General features: G+C 36.5%; 1 protein-coding gene across 7 annotated transcripts in view; it reads right to left on the reverse strand.

Moving 5' to 3' along the window:
* The window catches only part of ANKRD28 (ankyrin repeat domain 28), a 203,610-nt gene that overhangs the window by 52,835 nt on the left and 132,753 nt on the right, over positions 1 to 18,022 (reverse strand). For 5 of the 7 annotated variants that reach the window (XM_032408747.1, XM_032408749.1, XM_032408750.1 and 2 more), the window contains 2 exons: positions 1,620 to 1,820; positions 196 to 283 (listed from right to left, as the gene is read on the reverse strand). In XM_032408747.1, the coding sequence (XP_032264638.1) occupies positions 196 to 283; positions 1,620 to 1,820 (289 nt within the window). Of the gene's footprint in view, positions 1 to 195; positions 284 to 1,619; positions 1,821 to 7,930; positions 8,002 to 18,022 lie in introns of all 7 variants that reach the window. The other 2 variants (XM_032408745.1, XM_032408744.1) reach the window with 1 other exon arrangement.

The raw sequence follows: 18,022 nt of genomic DNA on the forward strand, positions 1-18,022 counted from the left end.
AGAAGAGGACCCAACACACTCCTGTTCTGGTAAACCTCTCCCACTACCAGGCAGGTTCCACTTGGGCAGCAAATTTAGATATGGTGTAACTTCCCACTATCCAAAAAAACAGATGTTATACCAAATGCAAGAACTAAAACGTACAAATTTTCCTGAATACATAATGTCAGAAAATGAAATTTAAAACGTACATACCCATATATGCTGCCCAATGAATAGCCCGTCTATCTTTCTTGTCAAAAGCATTAATATTGGCACCTCTAGACAAGAGTAGTTTGACCATCTGTAATAAAAATAAACAGTTTCATCAAAATTCAGAAGTAGAACTATTCATGAATATCCCCTATGATGACTACTTATCTCAATCTCTCTGGCACTGAATTTCTGCATTTGTAGAAAGGAAGGAGCTAGACTAAACCCTGAAGACCCTTCAACGTAATTTAATAAATAATAGGACAAAATATGAAAAAAGGATTCACAATGGGTGTTATTGAAGTGGGTATCAGTATCTTTTAAAGATGCTACCTTGTGTCCTGATATTTTATGAACAATGAAATACAAATCTGGAAGGTCTAAAGGTGGAATATTTAACAACAGGTTTATTTCTTTTAATAGCCCAAGGTGTTTTTTAAAATGCAAAGTGCATTCTTATCCCAGAAATGTCTTAAATTTAATTCAAACACAAATATACTATCCATAATATGATTAGATCTGAAGATCACTGCACACAGTCTGCTTACCTCATAATGTATCAAGAACAGTATTTCTAGTCCGTCTAACCATATTTACAATAGTTTCCCCATGGGAAAGGGCACTCCATGTTTCAAAAAAGGGACACATCTGTGACCTTAATTGCAGTGAAGGCAAGGATTCTTGATGTTGCAGAGAAACAGTGAAAACAACACTGTAGCCACTAGCTCTCAGCCATGGAATCTTGGGAATGTCACTTTACCTCTTTGAGTTTCTGTGTCTGCAACAAAAATGAAGGACTGGACAAGTTGTCCTCAAGGTTCTTGTAACTCTGTGTTTTCTTCTTTCCTAAGCCTTCTATATACACATAAATCTCACTCCTTGCCACGACAACATCTAACATTAGGCAATGCTTGTTGTATAAGATAACTAAATATTAATTTTGTTAATTTTTTTTCTTTTGATGGTCTGTTACCAAAGAATTTTTGACTAAATGTTGATAATAAACTATAAGAAAATCTTTTCCAAACCCTGCCTTCCTTTGTTACTATCTTTCTGGGAGCACTATGAAACTGCTCTGTCTTTCTGGATTATTTCTGCCACAACAACAGAACATACTTTTCACATTGTGTATAGCTGGCAGTGTTCTCCTTTGTCTCCCCAGGTTGACCACGAAATTCAAGTCCATGGGTTGTATTTGATAAGTAAACTTCTAAATTTGAGAAATTTATATCATGAATTTTATCATGAAAAGAAGTCTGAGAATTTGCTAAAGGCAGAATTAGACAAAAACAAACAAGAAAGTATTCTTTTTTTTTTTGCTATTACCATGGACTGAATGGCTAAAAAGGGTAAGTTCATTAATAATTGGGGTGGGGAGTGGCAGGATGAAAGGAGAGAGAATCACTGTCTAATTGAACACCACCTACCTCACCATGTCCACTAAAAGCTGCATGATGTAATGCAGTCCTCCCCGCTCGATCAGACACGTTTACATTACTCAGAAGAGGTACCAAAGCTTCAGCGCACTTTACAGCTTTATTAGCAGCAGCTATGTGTAAAGGGGTTTGCCAATTTTTGTCTCGAGCATTAACATCTGCAGAATGCTTCAAAAGTATCTGCACTGCTTCCTGAAACATATATGATAAAGGTTACAAAAGACAAATGAGTTAACAGTTTTATTTTTATATTTTTTTAAAAGATTTTATTTATTTGTCAGAGAGAGAGAGAGAACACAAGAAAGGAGACTGGCAGGCAGAGGGAGAAGCAGGCTCCCCGCTGAGCAAGGAGCCCAATATGGGAATCGATCTCAGGACCCTGGGATCATGACCTGAGCTGAAGGCAGACGCTTAACTGACTGAGCCACCCAGGTGCCTCAAGTTAACAGTTTTAGAAACTGTATATATATTAAGGAACTAATATTTCCTGAGGAAATAAAAAGCCTGGTAGAACCTGCTACAAATGAGTAGGAATTTACCCAAAAAAACAAAATATTTTGGAGTAAAGGCAGTACTACTCAGAGCCATTATAAGATGCACTGAGATAAAACATTCCCTTTTTCTGTCCTCCTATTAAAGGCATAACAAGATCAAAATGTGCGAGAACAAATACTGACAAATATTCTTTAAAAACATTAATTACAGGGGCGCCTGGGTGGGTCAGTCGGTTCAATGTCCAACTCTTGATTTTTGACTCAGGTCATGATCTCAGGGTTGGGAGATGGAGCCCCATGTCAGTCTCTGCGCTCAGCAGGGAGTCTGCTTGAGGATTCTTTCTCTCTCTCTCCCCCTCGGACCCTCCCCCTGCCCACGCTCTCTCTCTAAAAACAAACAAACAAAATTCATTACTTCTCTTGTTTTTCTAGATAACAAGATACAATTAATTTGTACTTTCAACAGTTTTAAGGAATAGATTGTTTTGCAATTAAATATATAAAAATTTAAAGCATACTATTAGTATACATTATATTTTACAAATGGAAAAATCACTAGTATCTAGTTTATTAGAGACAGAGAGAGAGAGAGAGAGACAGAGAAATAGATGCTGTACCGCTAACTGGTAAAGCTGATGTTAACAAGGCAGTTTAAAAGCTTAGTATCCAAAGGAATTTGTCTCCCAGAAGATGAGGAAAACTTCACATCTATAAATTGGACTCATGGCTAGATACTAAGGACTCCAGTATGCTATCTACATTAAGCAATACAGTCAGAACTAAACTTAGCAAAAATTTCTCCTTGCAGTGATAATCCTATCTTTGGCAGATGAATGATGAAGTACACATGAAAAGGACCAGAATCAGAACTAAGCCTAGTAACACTGACCTTTGGTTTTCTTTCTTTCTTTCCTTTTTCTTTTATTTATTTTTAAGATTTTTATTTATTTGAGAGACAGAGAGAGCATGTGCGAGCTAGCAGGAGGAGGGGTAAAGGGAGAGGGGGAGAGAATCCTCAAGCAGACTCCCTGCTGAGCGTGGAGCCTGACATGGGGCTCCCTCTCCCAACCCTGAGATCATGACCTGAGCCGAAACCAAGAGATGGGCCCTTAACCAACTGAGCCACCCAGGCACCCCAGTGACCCTTGATTTTCTTAAAACAAACAAACACCATGAAAAGCGTTCAAAAGCATCAAGCAATTATCAATATGTAAAGTAGCAAGGAAGACTAAACAAAATACTACTATCTGTGATTCACACATAGTTTTTTAAGCCTTTCAAATAAAAGGTAATCAGAACTGTTTGAAATATGAGAAAGACCGTAAGTATTTAACAAGACTGACAAAAGACGAGAGATGCCCAGTAATCTATCAATCTGCTAAGGAAGTCAGCCAGCAAAGATATAAATGGAGACCTACCCTAGACCCCACAATTCTACTCTAGTTATCTGCCCAGGAGAAACTTAAAAAGACCCACCCATCCAAGAATATCCACAGTAGCTCTATTCATTAAGAGCCAAAAAGCAGATATGCAAACTGTTGTACATCATACAGTGAAATACTCCTCAGCAATAAAAGGAATAAACAATTAATGTACACAATATGGAGGATTCTCAAAAATATTAAGTTGAACAAAAAATTCAAGACACAAGAGTACGTAGTGTATGATTCCATTTTTATAAAGTTCTGGAATAAGCAAAATTATTCGATGGTGTAAGAAATCAGAACGGTGGTTGCCTCTGGGGACAAGGAAGACTGACTGGAAAGGGACATGAGGTAACTTGCTGGAGCGATGGAAATCTTCCATATCTTGATTGGGAAAAAGGTTGCATGGGTGGTTACATGGGTGGTTACATGGATGGATACATGTGTCAAAACTCAAGCCTACACACAATATCTTTGCATTTACTGTAAATTATACTTCAATTAAAAAAAAGGGAGTATGGAGAAAAGGATACAGAAAGGAAGTGGTACAAACACACCATCAGGATTCTCCATCTCAAGAAGGGCATATTGTGACTTGGGGGATAAAATGAACACTATACTGGGAAATGTTAGTTGGTGTGCTGATGGATATACTAGAAAATAATTAAAAACAAAATGAAGAATTTATAATTGGATAAATCAGGCAAACATGGCATACTAAAGATGCCAGGCTTGCCTTATTCATTCCCACTCTGGAATTCACAGTGCATACATTAAATATTCTGAAAAGTCTGGAGAATACTTATGTTCCATTAGCAAGAAGTAGAAAAATCAAAACTATTCTTGTTTCACTGAAAAGCAAAAAAAAAATCCAGTTAATGGTAGGTAAGGGAAGTAAGATGGAACCTAAGAAAGGCTATAAACACAGTTACTAAGATCCTAGAATCAATAGAGAGCAAAGTTTGAACCATGGGTTCACTGCTATGGACCAAATTGTGTTTTCCCACCATTCATATGTTGAAGCCCTAAACTCCCAGTGTAACTGTATTTGGAGATAGGGTCTTTAGGAAATAATTAAAGTTAAATGAGATGAAAGAGAGGCAACCTAATCTGATAAGACTGGCGGCTTTTTAAGAAGAGGAAGAGAAAGATACCCCCTTTCTCTTTACCATGTGAAGACACAGTGAGAAGTAGCAGTTTGCAACCCCAGAAGAGAGCCTTCATCAGAAATGGACTCTGCTAGATCTTGATCTAGGACTTCTAGCTTCCAGACTATGAGAAAATAAATTTCTGTTGTTTATGCCAGCCAGTCTATAATATTTTGTTATGGCAACCCAAACTAACTAATATATCCACCATTTACCACTCAGAACAGTATGTCAGATCACAATAGCAGTGATCTTTAAAAATTCAGAAAAAACAAATATACAGATGGGAGACATTAAACCAAATAGGCGAATTCCTCCCTCCCTCACTTCCTCTTTCTTTCTCTCTCTTTTTAGAGAGAGCACACAAGAGTGGCGGGGTGGGGAGATGGAAAGGGAAGAAGAGAATCTTAAGCAGGCTCCACGCCCAATGTAGAGCCTGACCTAGGGCTCGATTTCACAACCCTGAGATCATGACCTGAGCCGAAATCAAGAGTCGGACACCTAACAGACTGAGCCAACCAGGTGCCCCTAAACAGACAAATTTCTGGAAATTACAAATCAATGAGCCTGATGTCATAACCTAATAAAATTCTAGATCATATTATCAGCACATTATAAGCATTCAGAAAATGATATAGGGATAATAAAGGGTATACATGGTTTTACTAATGGTAAGTAATTACCATAGTAACCTCAATCGCAATTTTTCCATTATTAGATGCTAAGTATATATAAGAAATGCTGCACATGTGCCTTGACTTTGAAAAAACAGCTAAAAAAATATCCTAGGACACTGATCTTAATAAGATTATGAAATATGGGGTGATGACAAAAGGTTAAATAATTTTATCTGAAGAGTATTTATTCATAGCTTGGGGACAATCTAGAAGAGTCTGTACAGCACTAGCTGTCTGTGGTTCTGCCTTTTTAGCAATTCTTACCATTGATTTGAAGTCAGGCACAGGAAAAAGAAGGGCTAATACATTTGTAAATAAACTTTAATAGCTGGATGGGCTATTAATATCTCATGTGATAATATAAACTCAGTGTCTTGATAGAACTAAAATGTAATTTCTAGAGTTAAGTTAAAAAAGTAAATGTATATCTTCCAGAGGATCTAGCAGTGTAATGTGGCTTCTTAAAAAAACAAGCAAAGAAAAACCAAAACACACACACACACAAAGTCCTAATAATACTCAGAAATCAATTTATTCAGAAGAATACTCCGCATTTACAGAGAGCTGAACTGTACACTCCGCTAGAAGAATGGAAATCACAAATCTCTGGTGATGAAACAAGTCAGCCAGCCAATATGATGAAGTGTGTGGAAGCCATGTCACTGAGGGAGAGTGGAGGAGCTCAGGATATATAACCAGAAGCAGCCTTTCTCAGCCTAGGTACAGTGAGGGAATTAGACCTAAGGTATCCTCTCTGTGATGAATTACCTTCTCCACTATGCTCTACAATGGTGTTAGCTTCGAAAGGCCTTGGAGGATTGAGAAAACAGTCACTCTGATCACACCCTGTGTAGGGTTTACTTCTCTCATGGTATCTCAAAAACATAAACCAAAACTACCTAAAATTTTGTCTTTTCCATACCCTTATATGGCTATATTTTCTTATTAAATGAAATTAAGTACAACTCTCTTTTGCTCTGAGGATGTAATAGAAAAAATTAAAAGAACATGGGGAAACTGATAATCTTGACTAGGTTTCCTGCAAAAGAGTAACCCAGCCCAGTACACAGCCCAGTAATTTTTAGGCTGAAAGCAGACTTAAGAAACTTCTTAAGATCACTGCTTTCTAACCTACAGCTCAGGCTAAGTACACAGTTTTAAAAAATCAGCTGTCAAGATTTTGGGAAGAACCTGCCATCTTCCTCTAACATTATTTTCTTTAAAATTTTTTTGTCTGTTTCACAATCTCTACAAATATACAAAGTGTTCCTTCTTATGACTTAATTTGGCAAAACACCAATTTTAATAATCACATTCCCAAGAGTCATATTAAAAAATGGTTAGGTCTAACTTATTAATAGGTTCCAAAGACAGTAATGTTTATCTTCCTTAACTGCCCTTGTTTACAGAAACTCTTTACAAGAGGGCTAACCACAAAATATTCCCATGGAATTTCAGAGTTCAAAGTATTTTGGTTAATGTCTTAGTTTCATGATAATCCCCAGATCTGCCTAAGATCACACAGCTAGTGTAGCCAGTTTCTCCAGATCCAAGTTCCACATTTCAACAGCTAGAGCACACCACGGACCAAGATCTAAGGTAAGATGTGTGCTCCAGCACACCACCCACTGTTCCCTCCCTCCTCCTTCCAAGTAGGAAGCTACAGCTAACACTGCCTGTCACATCGCAGGGTTTGAAATCCTTCCCAGCCACTCTGCCCCTACTTCTCTTCACTGGTTCTGGGTTCAAGACATTCACAATGAGTGAATACATAGAAATACATACAAAGAATGAAGAGACAGGAGTTCTTTGGGCACAATGCTTTTTTAAAATGCACCTAATACATTTTAGAAAGAGAGTAAGATGACAGAAAAAAGAGGGTCCAGGTTTTCATTCCATCTCTGCTACTCAAAAGTTGAGTGGTTTACGGCAAATCATTAACTACAACTCCCTCAAAATATCTATCCTACAAGGGTGTCATGAGGACTGGAAGATATGAAAAACATAAAAATGAATGTTCTCCAAAAATGTCAGTTATCTTGAAGAACAAATCATATACAGGGTTATAAATAAGAAGAAACTGTTCTTCCCCATAAGACACCTAACATTTTAGGTTGTATATTTAGAACTGGTAAAATGTGAGATCACATCATGTTTTTGAAGTTAATTTCAGTGTTTAACTAAACAATATTTCAATGAACTGTTACATACTGCTGAGACTATTATTTCTTGATCATGGTCAGCAGAACCTTTGCAGCATGTCCAGGAGAGAAAAGACTGAGGAGGATTTTATAGGTATAGAAAATAATCTCTCTTGTAGGGCATATATAAGGAGGGTTTTCTACTCTCTGCACTTCAGACTCTCCAAGAGAACTTTGTCACAAAACAGAAGTGGGAACAGTTAACTTGGTCTGTACAAATTCTAAAGTAAATTAACCAGTCTAGGTATTTTCAGTTGCTTTTTCCTTCTTTTGAAAACACAGAATTTGAATATAGGCTCACAGGCAAGCCTGCTTAATGCTTTTATATACAATATATTTACTAAAAGAAATTTCATACCTCACTACAAGATGCAACTGCTCTGTGTAAAGGTGTCAACCATTTGCTGTCTTTGGCATTAACTCTAGCTCCTGCAACAAGAAGAAAAAAATAAATTGAAATATTTTGCATAAAATATTTTAAATAAATTTCCTGAATTAGTTATATATAGTCCAAATTGGATAAGTAACAATTGAAAAAGTAGTACTTTATTTTTTATACTTTCTGCTCATAAGTTACTACTAAGTTACAAAACAAAACTATCCAATAAGGTATTAGCTCTTTTTATTAAAAATAAAAGAAACATCATTTTATATATAGGCTAGAAAAGCACCTTTATACAGAGCATATTAAAGTAAAAATAAGGACCCACTTTAGAATGTGTCTTAAAAAACTCAAATAAGAATATTCCTATGTAAAATGCAGACCGTTACAAAGTCATTACATTTATTAATGAATGTATCGTGTTATAAAGCCATATAATACCAAAATATTTCTCCAATGAGGATTAAAAGTACATTAGTACTATAAAGTTATTGTGTAAAATGGATACAGTGACTATAGACTTAGGAAAAATTTGAGAAAGAAAGAAATGAACAAACCCATATGTCTTTCTGGGTTATACCTAAAGGTTTAAAGAATTTTTAAAAAATCAACTACATACAGTTATTTAAAAATCATTGAGTCAATGGACAAAAATTATCCTTAACAGAATATAAATGCATTTAGTAAGACAAAATGTATTATGTAATTTGGCGGGGGGGGGGAGGGGGAGGGAAGCATCTATTGCCTACATAAAATCCACTGATTTGGTACCTAAATCCCAAACAGAAGCAGCAACCAAACTGTAGGGTTAGTGTATATTGAAGTAGAAAGAAACAGCCCTGGCTCTTAGAAGTATAGAGAAACTGGTGAAGGGTCTTACACTATAAGCAACCCTATATTTATATCCAGGATCACAACTAGCTGGTGTGAAGGGGCTTTAGATATCTAGCCCAACCTCCTCATTTTCTAGATGATGAAACACAGGTACAGAGAATAGCTTAACATCAAAGTCCAGTATGGTAGAACCAAGGCTAGAATTCAGATGTCCTAATGTTTGCATTCCAAGTTTTGAGTGGAGGTTCCAGGGAATAATCAAGTGCAGTGACTCTAAGTCACAGCTCTAACAACTACTAGCTATGGGTTCCTAACTAGTTGTGTGATCCCTCTGAACAAAAGTTTCTTCATCTATAGAGCAGATCTCCTAATGCCTTGTTACAAAGGTTAACATAATAAACATACAACACAGATGTGTTAGAAGTAGATTTAAAAGTCCTGAACATGAGAGAAAAATGATATGAAATGCAGGTGTATAAAATCATTCACAAATGTAGCAGTTGAAATTCTGAGAGTAACTGAACTCCTGAGCAGTGACAGTGAGGACACTGGAAGAATTAAGAACCAGTATGAGAGCTTTCATGATTGCTCAATTAGGCTTTGGGAGAAAGAAAGGGACTCAGCAGAATAAAGAAATAGCTAGAGAGAGTGATATATTTATGTAGTAAACGTAAACAACTATCTGCTAGGCTCTTGGGAGACCAAGATGGTTAAAACATAGACTGTGAGACCACAATAAAGTCAGCATTTGTTCTGGGTAAAAGGTAGAATGTAGATCTCCTGCAAATAGTTGAAATCCATATAGGTTAGAAGGCTGGAGTCCTCAGAGATGATAAAGGGACAATATAGAAGCTAGGCTCTGGCTGTTTCATTCTCCCATTTCCTTCCTTGGAACTTCAAAGGTTCTCCATAATACTTGTACCTCTTTCTACAATGTTTATGTGCATAGTAGAAGGGCAAATCCTGGCATTAAGGCCTGAAAGGTAGTGATTCACTCAGAAATAGTACTTTGGATAGACAAAGGTAGAAAAGAACGAGGCCTGATAATAGGTCTTCAGCAAATGGGAAGGGTTATTAAGTCTGATTCCAGGTGTTAATTAACAAGGAAATGGAATGTGGATGTCACAAAAAAATGAGAAGAATCTCTATGTGCTCATAAAGATCTGAGAAATAAAAACTGAAAAAAGCAGCGAGAACTGGATGAGTAATGTTCTTTAATTTTATGTAGAAAATGGAAGAGGTAAGTATAAATATCTTTATTCATATTTGCATTATATGCATAAAGAAACCCTGAAAGAACACTAAGACATTAATAACAGTGGTTGCCTATGCATTTGTGTAGGTGGTGAGGTACAATGAGAATTGGGTGATAGGGGACTGGGACAGAAAGGCAACTTCACTGTATACCACATACCTTTAAATATACATATTTTAAATAAAATTGAAATACTACTTATTAAAAAAAGAAAGAAATGTATTTAAGAAGGAATAAAAGGAGTGGCCATAAAAAATTCCAAGAATTTGCCTTTAAGTGCAAAGAAAAAAATTGGAAAGTGACTAGGTAGACAGTAAAGATAGCTTTGTCTTTCTTTTGAACATGGGTTATCAGATACATGGTTAAAGAAAGAAAATCTAATTTTGATGCCCATTTGGCAGCCTAAAGTAAAAGAACCTGCTGGTTTCATTCTTCCATTTTAAGTTATGATAATTAATTGTCTTTCTTTCTCTTCACTTTTAATAACAAATTTTAATAACAAATTCAAAGTTAATTTATCAAAAAACATGAGTGACTACAACAAAGAATCCACTAATGGTTTACTGAGGATACAAAATACTACTAGTTGGTACTAATGTAACAGATGATGTGATTAAAAAAAAAAATGGCTTGTCCTTTTTAGATTTTAAAGATACTTATCCCCAGGAAGATCAGCACCATAGGATTCTAGACATCTGATCATAATCTTTCCAGAAGGCACTCATCTTATCTTTTGTTAAATCACACAGCACTAATCACATGTTTTAATTCCTTGTAAATTAAAGGTCAAGTACACAAGAAATGGTTGATCTATTTCTAAGGACACCAACAGAACAAATATCTCCCCTGCCCACATCCATTAATTAGTAATCACTTTACATATTAACAAACAAATATGGCATAGCAATGTACATTACAAGAGTGGCAGCCAGCTATAAAATGAAAAATAGAGTAAGAGCAACAAACATGGAGGCACACTTCAGATGTCCAGCTCCCAGAGCTCATCTCATGTGAATTCTGAAGGTAACCAGACTTTTGTTCTACACAGACAGCTCCAAAATTAGCTGTACATTCATAAACACAAGCTACAAAGTCATTCCAGTAATGAAAAAGGTATTTCCAGAGTAAAATTTACCAGTCTAACAGCTGAAAACCAGCAACAAAGGCTAACAATGAAGATGGAGAAAGGGAAAAAAAAAAATCATACCGACTTAAAACATAAAAGTCTTTGAACAGAGAAAATCAAGTGTTAATAGCTCTGGTGGAAACATCACATACTCAATACATGGCAGAGTATAATATTTGTAGTTTATAAGGATGATCTTAAGTCACCAAGAAAAGATTAATTTCTTTACTGTTTCCTAATCATTAAAAATGAAGAGAATATAAGATAGCAGCCCCATCCCAATTATTGAAGTTAGGTTACTGGGAGACCCTCAGGTAAAGAGGAAGCACTGCTGAGAAACTGAAGACAATTAAGATAGCAATTTAAGGATGATATACTGATAACTACTGCAAACCAATATTTCCAGAAAACCTCTCAAGTGCTAGGAGCACATCTCAGTAAATCCAAGATAGCTATGCCCAATTGTGTATCAAATACTTTCTTTACTAGTCTCCCCCCCACAAATCCACGTATGAGGGAAATCCATGAGCTTTCCCTTAAGATGATAAATAAGCAGCCAGCATGTATGCCACTTCAAATATCTGAATTTAGATTCATCTTCCAGAGTAGAGATGTGATTAAGATTTCTGAAACGTTAAAAGTAAAAAGAACAAAAAACAAGCAAAAAACAACTGCAGGGTAACCCAAACAGGTTGTATCCATTTGATATCACCATTAGATTATATAGAAAAATTCAGATAACCAGCTTCCTCTCACCCAGTCTTTTCATTTAATGATTCATACATATAAAAATGTACTGTCAGTTTTTGAAAGAAAAAAATTAAGATTTCCAGAATTAGGTCAATGTCTAGCTCATCTGAAGATAAACAAGAAAATAATTTAAAAAAATAAAAAATCTGGGGCACACGGGTGGCACAGTCAGTTAAGCATCTGACTCTTGGTTTCAGCTCAGGTAGTGATCTCAGGGTTGTGAGATCAAGCCCTGTGTCCAGCTCCATGCTCAGTGCAGAGTCTGCTTAAAACTCTCTCTCTCTAAAATAAATAAATAAATAATCTGATTTACTTACATCAGTCTATTCTGGGCTCTAGACAACCATGCAGCTGAAGAGAAGTCTGGACTTGTGAGGAGACAGGCAGTAGTGGAAGGAGCCCAGGAGCAGGACCTATGATCTAATAATGGCTCTGTAACAGCATGCTGTGTGAGCTGGGGCTGTTCCCCAGAGCCTAGACCTTCATGTTGTTAATCATAATCTCTGCCTCCTATGCCTTGTGTGTGTATATGGGGAAGTAGGGGCGGAGGGCGAGGGAGGATGGGCCCCAGGTTGAAACAACACAGGGAGCTCCTGTTCCTGCAAAATGGGTTTCAGGAGTCAGGAACTCAAATCAGGAGCATCTCATTTAACTCTAGGTCTCAACTCATCTGTTTTCTCCTTAATCTAATTAATCAACAAGATCTGCCAATTCTTTGAGTTTTGAAACTAGGTTATCAGTAAAACAACGTTGTGCCAAGTGATCTGTATGATCCATTTCCTATTAGAACATTCTATCCTATTTTGAAATAGGTACCCAGAATAAATTATTTCATACTTATTAAATACCTTGCCCTACATTAACACTAAGTAGATAAGGTAGCATCTTTTCTAATCTATACCAGGGTGTCTTCAATTACAGTCCACAGACTGCCAGCTATCTATTTTGTAAATAAAGTTTTAGTGCAATACAGCTACACCTATTCACTGAAAGTGTTAACTATGTAGCCTTCACTTATAGAGGTAGAATTAAGTAGTTGCCAGATGTCTGTCCAGCTCTTTACATAAAATGTCTTTTGACCTCTAATCTAGGCTAAGTACTTGATAATAGATACTATTAAAGTTATTTCTATTTCCACAGGTGTTTATAATAATTATAAGCAGTCCCCCTAATAATTTTCTAAAACTTCTCCTTGCAGAGAATAGTTCTCTTCTCTACTCCTAAGCCTCAGAGGAGACAGTCCATGTCCAGTGAACTGAGCTAGGAGCCAAATACTTTCATTACTCTTCTCAAACTAGAAATAATGCTTTCCTTTGGCTGCCTACCAAAAGTAATGACAAAAGCTTCAGATTCTGTTTTCAGGCTGGGAGTGGAATAAGCAAAAAGCAACTACATTTCCACTTTTCCACCTGCAATGCGGGGGGGGGGGGGGGCAGGCGGGCAGGTGGACAGCTGCTGCTGCTGCTGCATTGTATCATTTAAGATGGTGTTATGGACACCAGATACTGTGGGTTGAACTGTCCCCCCAACACCCTTCCCAAATTCATATGCTGCAGTCCTAAACCTTAGCACCTCAGAATGCGATCTTATTTGGAAATAGGGTCTTTACAGAGGTAGGTAATTAAGTTAAAATGAGGTAATTAAGGTCGGCCCTAATCCAGTATGACTGATATCCTTACAAGCAGAAGAAATTTAGACACAGACAAGTACAGATGAAAGACACAAAAAGGTGATCATCCACAAGCCAAGGAGAGAGGCCTAGAACAGATCCTTCCCTCATAGCCCTCAGAAGGAGTTGATGTTGCAACACCTTGATCTCACACTTCTAACCTCTAGAATTGTGAAAAAATAAATTTCTGTTGTTTAAGTCACTCAACTTGTGGTACTTTGTTATGGTTGTCCTAGCAAACAAATATATCAGCACTGAAGGTTTTCAAGGGTCACATACTTTAGATTTAATTCCTAATACATAACGTTCGTATTTCCTTTCTAAGGGCTATTATTTTCTAAAACAGACTGATAAATGAATTTTTGACTAATGCCTTACACAACACAGTCATTTAACCACTTAACCACATACAGGAAATAGTCTGAGGTACTGCTAAACCTATGGTTTTAAATACAAACATTCAATGAATAGCTCCCATAAAAGTATCTATACTTATGTAGCCGGAAAATTCAGTCTTTAAAACAGAAGTTCTTCAATAAAAGTAATTGTCTACCCAAATTTTGCTGGGGGGGGGGGCTGGCAGCAGGGTGGGAGGGGAGTGTAGAGGGGAGCAAGAGACTATAGCAGAGTAACTTTTGGCCAGTTATTAAATCTCTACATGCCTTAGTTTCCCTATGCATAATCATACCTTCACGGAGTTAAGAGTGAAAAAGTAAATTTAGCATAGTATTTGAGATACAGTAAACACGATTTCCTTTTATTATTTTACCCCAATCAATAATAATTGTGAAATTAATTACACTAGATTCTAGTGTGACTATAGACTCTATGGAAGGATTCACTTGTTTGATTAGATATGTCACAAATGATACCTCTCATTCAAAAATCCTGGAGCTGGGCGCCTGGGTGGCTCAGTTGGTTAAGCGACTGCCTTCGGCTCAGGTCATGATCCTGGAGTCCCGGGATCGAGTCCCGCATCGGGCTCCCTGCTCAGCGGGGAGTCTGCTTCTCCCTCTGACCCTCCCCCCTCTCATGCTCTCTGTCTCTCATTCTCTCTCTCAAATAAATAAATAAAATCTTAAAAAAAAAAAAAAAACAAAAACAAAAAAAAACAAAAATCCTGGAGCTGCATCATGCGTAAACACATCATTTTCAATGAATTTAGTCCTGGAGTGCAGGTTAAAGAGAGTGAGTAGTTTTACTCTTAAAAAGAAAAAACCTCACCAAAATATCAAAGAGAATGTGGAGAAATACCATCCTCAATACAACAAGAAAACAGCTGTAACTGCAAACCAAACTATGAAAATTTCTACCAAATACAGTGAAATCTATGCCAAAACGAGGAAGGATACCCAATCAAGTGAAGCTTCTTCAGATTCTGGGAAGGTTACTGAATCTTCTAAAAGAATGTTTTTGTGTGCATGTCTATCTGTCCCCTTTTCTCTGCTGTGTCCCAGAATCCCTTTCTAACAATATCTTAGATGATCTAGAGCTATAGATCCATAGAACTCTAACTTTATAATATAGAAGAACAAAGTGGGGTAGTGCTAAAGGAAGAACCAACCATGAATCTTTACTATTTTTGACCCAGCTGAAGATGGAGTGAAAGGGCCAAATACCAGCAGATCATTACCTAAGACTCTGTGATGTAAGGAGCTGCCAAGTGCCCCAACTACATATAGTACACCAAGAACTAAAAGAAACTACTCTCCTAGACTGAGAGAAAACCCATTTAGTTTGAAAGCTACTGGAACAGACAAACCTAACTAATGCTCACTTTTTGCCCCTCCCTACTCTATTTATTACCAAATAACTATTCTGGAGAGAAGCAAATTCTTCAAAGATAGGTAAGGATCCAGCACAGGATAAGAGGAAAAATATATGGGAGCAGAGTAAACTGAGTAAAATACAGTTAACAGGTATATCTGAAAGAAATTACCCCAGGAAAGGAGAGGATGAATTTGCAAACTACTCTCTACACACAAATTCAGAGAGAGTAAGCGCTGAGGAGAGATCTCAAAGAGTTTGAAGATAGAGGCAAGATAATGCAAAGAGACGAGAGCTGGCAGAGATCAGGAAAGAAAAAAAGGAAAATAAAACAATTACAGATAAAAGCCTAGAAATAACAAAAAGCAGAATAAACACAATTTAAAACACAGCTAAGAATCTGAACCACAACCAGAGCGAATCTTTAAAAACCCAAGTCAGACCATGTCATGCCACTCAAAACTCGCCTTTGGTTTTACACGTCACTTTAAGGACCAAAACAAGTCTTTGCGAAAGCCTACAAGGCCACACATGATCTGGAACCTTGCCACCTCCTCTATTTCATCTCTTACTGTCCTTTCACTTGCCTCCAAACATGCTACCACTTCATGGTGTTTGTTCTTATTCTCTCAGTTTCCTCCAAATACCTGCCTGGTGTGCAAGGCTTGCTTCCTCACATCCTTCGGTTATCTGCTCAAATGTCATACATCACTGAACCCTTTTCTGATAATCTAATATAAAACAGCAACTGATCCCCACCCAACATATATTCCTTAAATCTTCCCATAGCAATTATCACCACAAGACAAGCTATGTGTATTAACTTGTTACTATCTCCCCCACCAAAACATAAACTCCACGAAGGCTGGAACTTCCATCTATTTTATTCATTGCTTCACCCACAGCACCTAGAATAGTGCCTGATACAGAGACATGCTCATTAAATATTTGATAAATGAATGAAGGACAGGCATAAGGCAATAACCAAAACTAAATGGAAGAGACAAAACTACAATTCAGAGAAAAGTTCACAGAAAAATATATGGTAGAAAAATTTACTGACAGAAAAACATGGAAATAAAATATTCAAAGGTTTAATGTAGAATATACATGAAATAAAAATCTAAATTTCAGAACTAAAAATGCACACTCACATTATGTCCCAGCAAAAATAATCAATAGATTTAGCCTAAGTTAGTACTGAATTTTAGGGATAAAGAATTGAATCCTATAGGCATCCAGGCAGAAAAGAAGTGACCATGGTGGTAGAGGGTGGTATGGGGGGGACAGAAATGGTAAGGAGAGAAGAGCCTAATCCAAGACTCCCACTCAATGCTAGAAGACACTGGAGTAACATCTATAAAGTTGAGAGGAAAGAGTGTGAATCAAGAATTTTATAACTAGCCAATCTACCCTTCAGTTAAATAAAAAAGGCAACAATCTCCAACAAATAAGAATATGACATCCATGAGCTCTTACTAAATATTAAAACAAAACCCAACCCTCCAAAAACTTGATGATGATGTCTATTCAACCAAGAGATAAATAAAAATAAAAAACTTGGGGCTAGAGAAGCTATGAATAAGGACTGGGGTATGTGTGAAAACAGTGGGATTTCCGATTACAAAATAGAATGTAAAGTCATAATTTTTAAGAATGAAAACACAAGACTGGAACAAATTAGAGAACATGGTTTCCTAATTTCTCATCGTAGGAAGTCAGAAAACAATCAAAACCTGAAACATGAACATGGAAGGACATGACTATAGACTGATGTCAACCTTTTTTTTATCTTCTTCGTTTTCCATTTTAGAGAAATATTGTAGCAACAGATAACCTTGCCATCGATACCAAAGTAGTTTTTATAATACAAAATTACAGTATTTATTGTGTTTTTATTGAAGCATATCATGATTTTGGTATAATGCAAATGCTCAATGGAGATTATTTCATATTGCTTAATTTTCTTAAGATGACACCAGTTAAGGTTAACCTAACCACTATTGTAAAATGTCACTAATAATTAATATAAAAGGCAGGAGCAATCTACCCTGAACTTTCTACACTACCTGTTTTTGCTGCTAGCAAGAACAAATTAGCCTAATTTTGTTGCCTACTTTCTTCTCTATGTAATTTCATTCTCTTCTCGATCTAGAGACTCGATCAGGTCAAAAACCTAGATTAAGTTCTAATTTCTAACTAAACTTATTAAAACTTCATTCAATATGATTATAAGATTGGTGGTGGAAGCAGAATTTGAAATAAGTGTCTAACCTGGGCCTCAGCAACCACAGCATTCACACCAAATTTAAGCAGAACCCTCGAAGCACCACTACTCAAACTTAAAGTCTACTTTTATTAACTTAAAGTACACTGTTTGAAGACTACTGTTCTGAGTGATATTCTTTTTTTCACAGTTTTACTGAGATATAATTGACGTAACACTGTATTAGTTTAAAATGTACAACATAATGATTTGATACATATACACTGTGAAAAATTTTAAGTTTAATTAATATCCATCACGTCACATAGTTAAAAATTTTTTTGTGTGAAAAGAACTTTGATGATCTACTCTCCTAGTAACTTTCAAATATATAATATTGTTTACTATAGCTACCATGCTGCACATTACATCCCCAGAACTTACCTTATAAACTAGAACTC

The sequence above is a fragment of the Phoca vitulina genome, unplaced genomic scaffold, assembly GCF_004348235.1.
Source record: "Phoca vitulina isolate PV1807 unplaced genomic scaffold, GSC_HSeal_1.0 scaffold10, whole genome shotgun sequence".
Taxonomy (NCBI): Eukaryota; Metazoa; Chordata; class Mammalia; order Carnivora; family Phocidae; genus Phoca; species Phoca vitulina.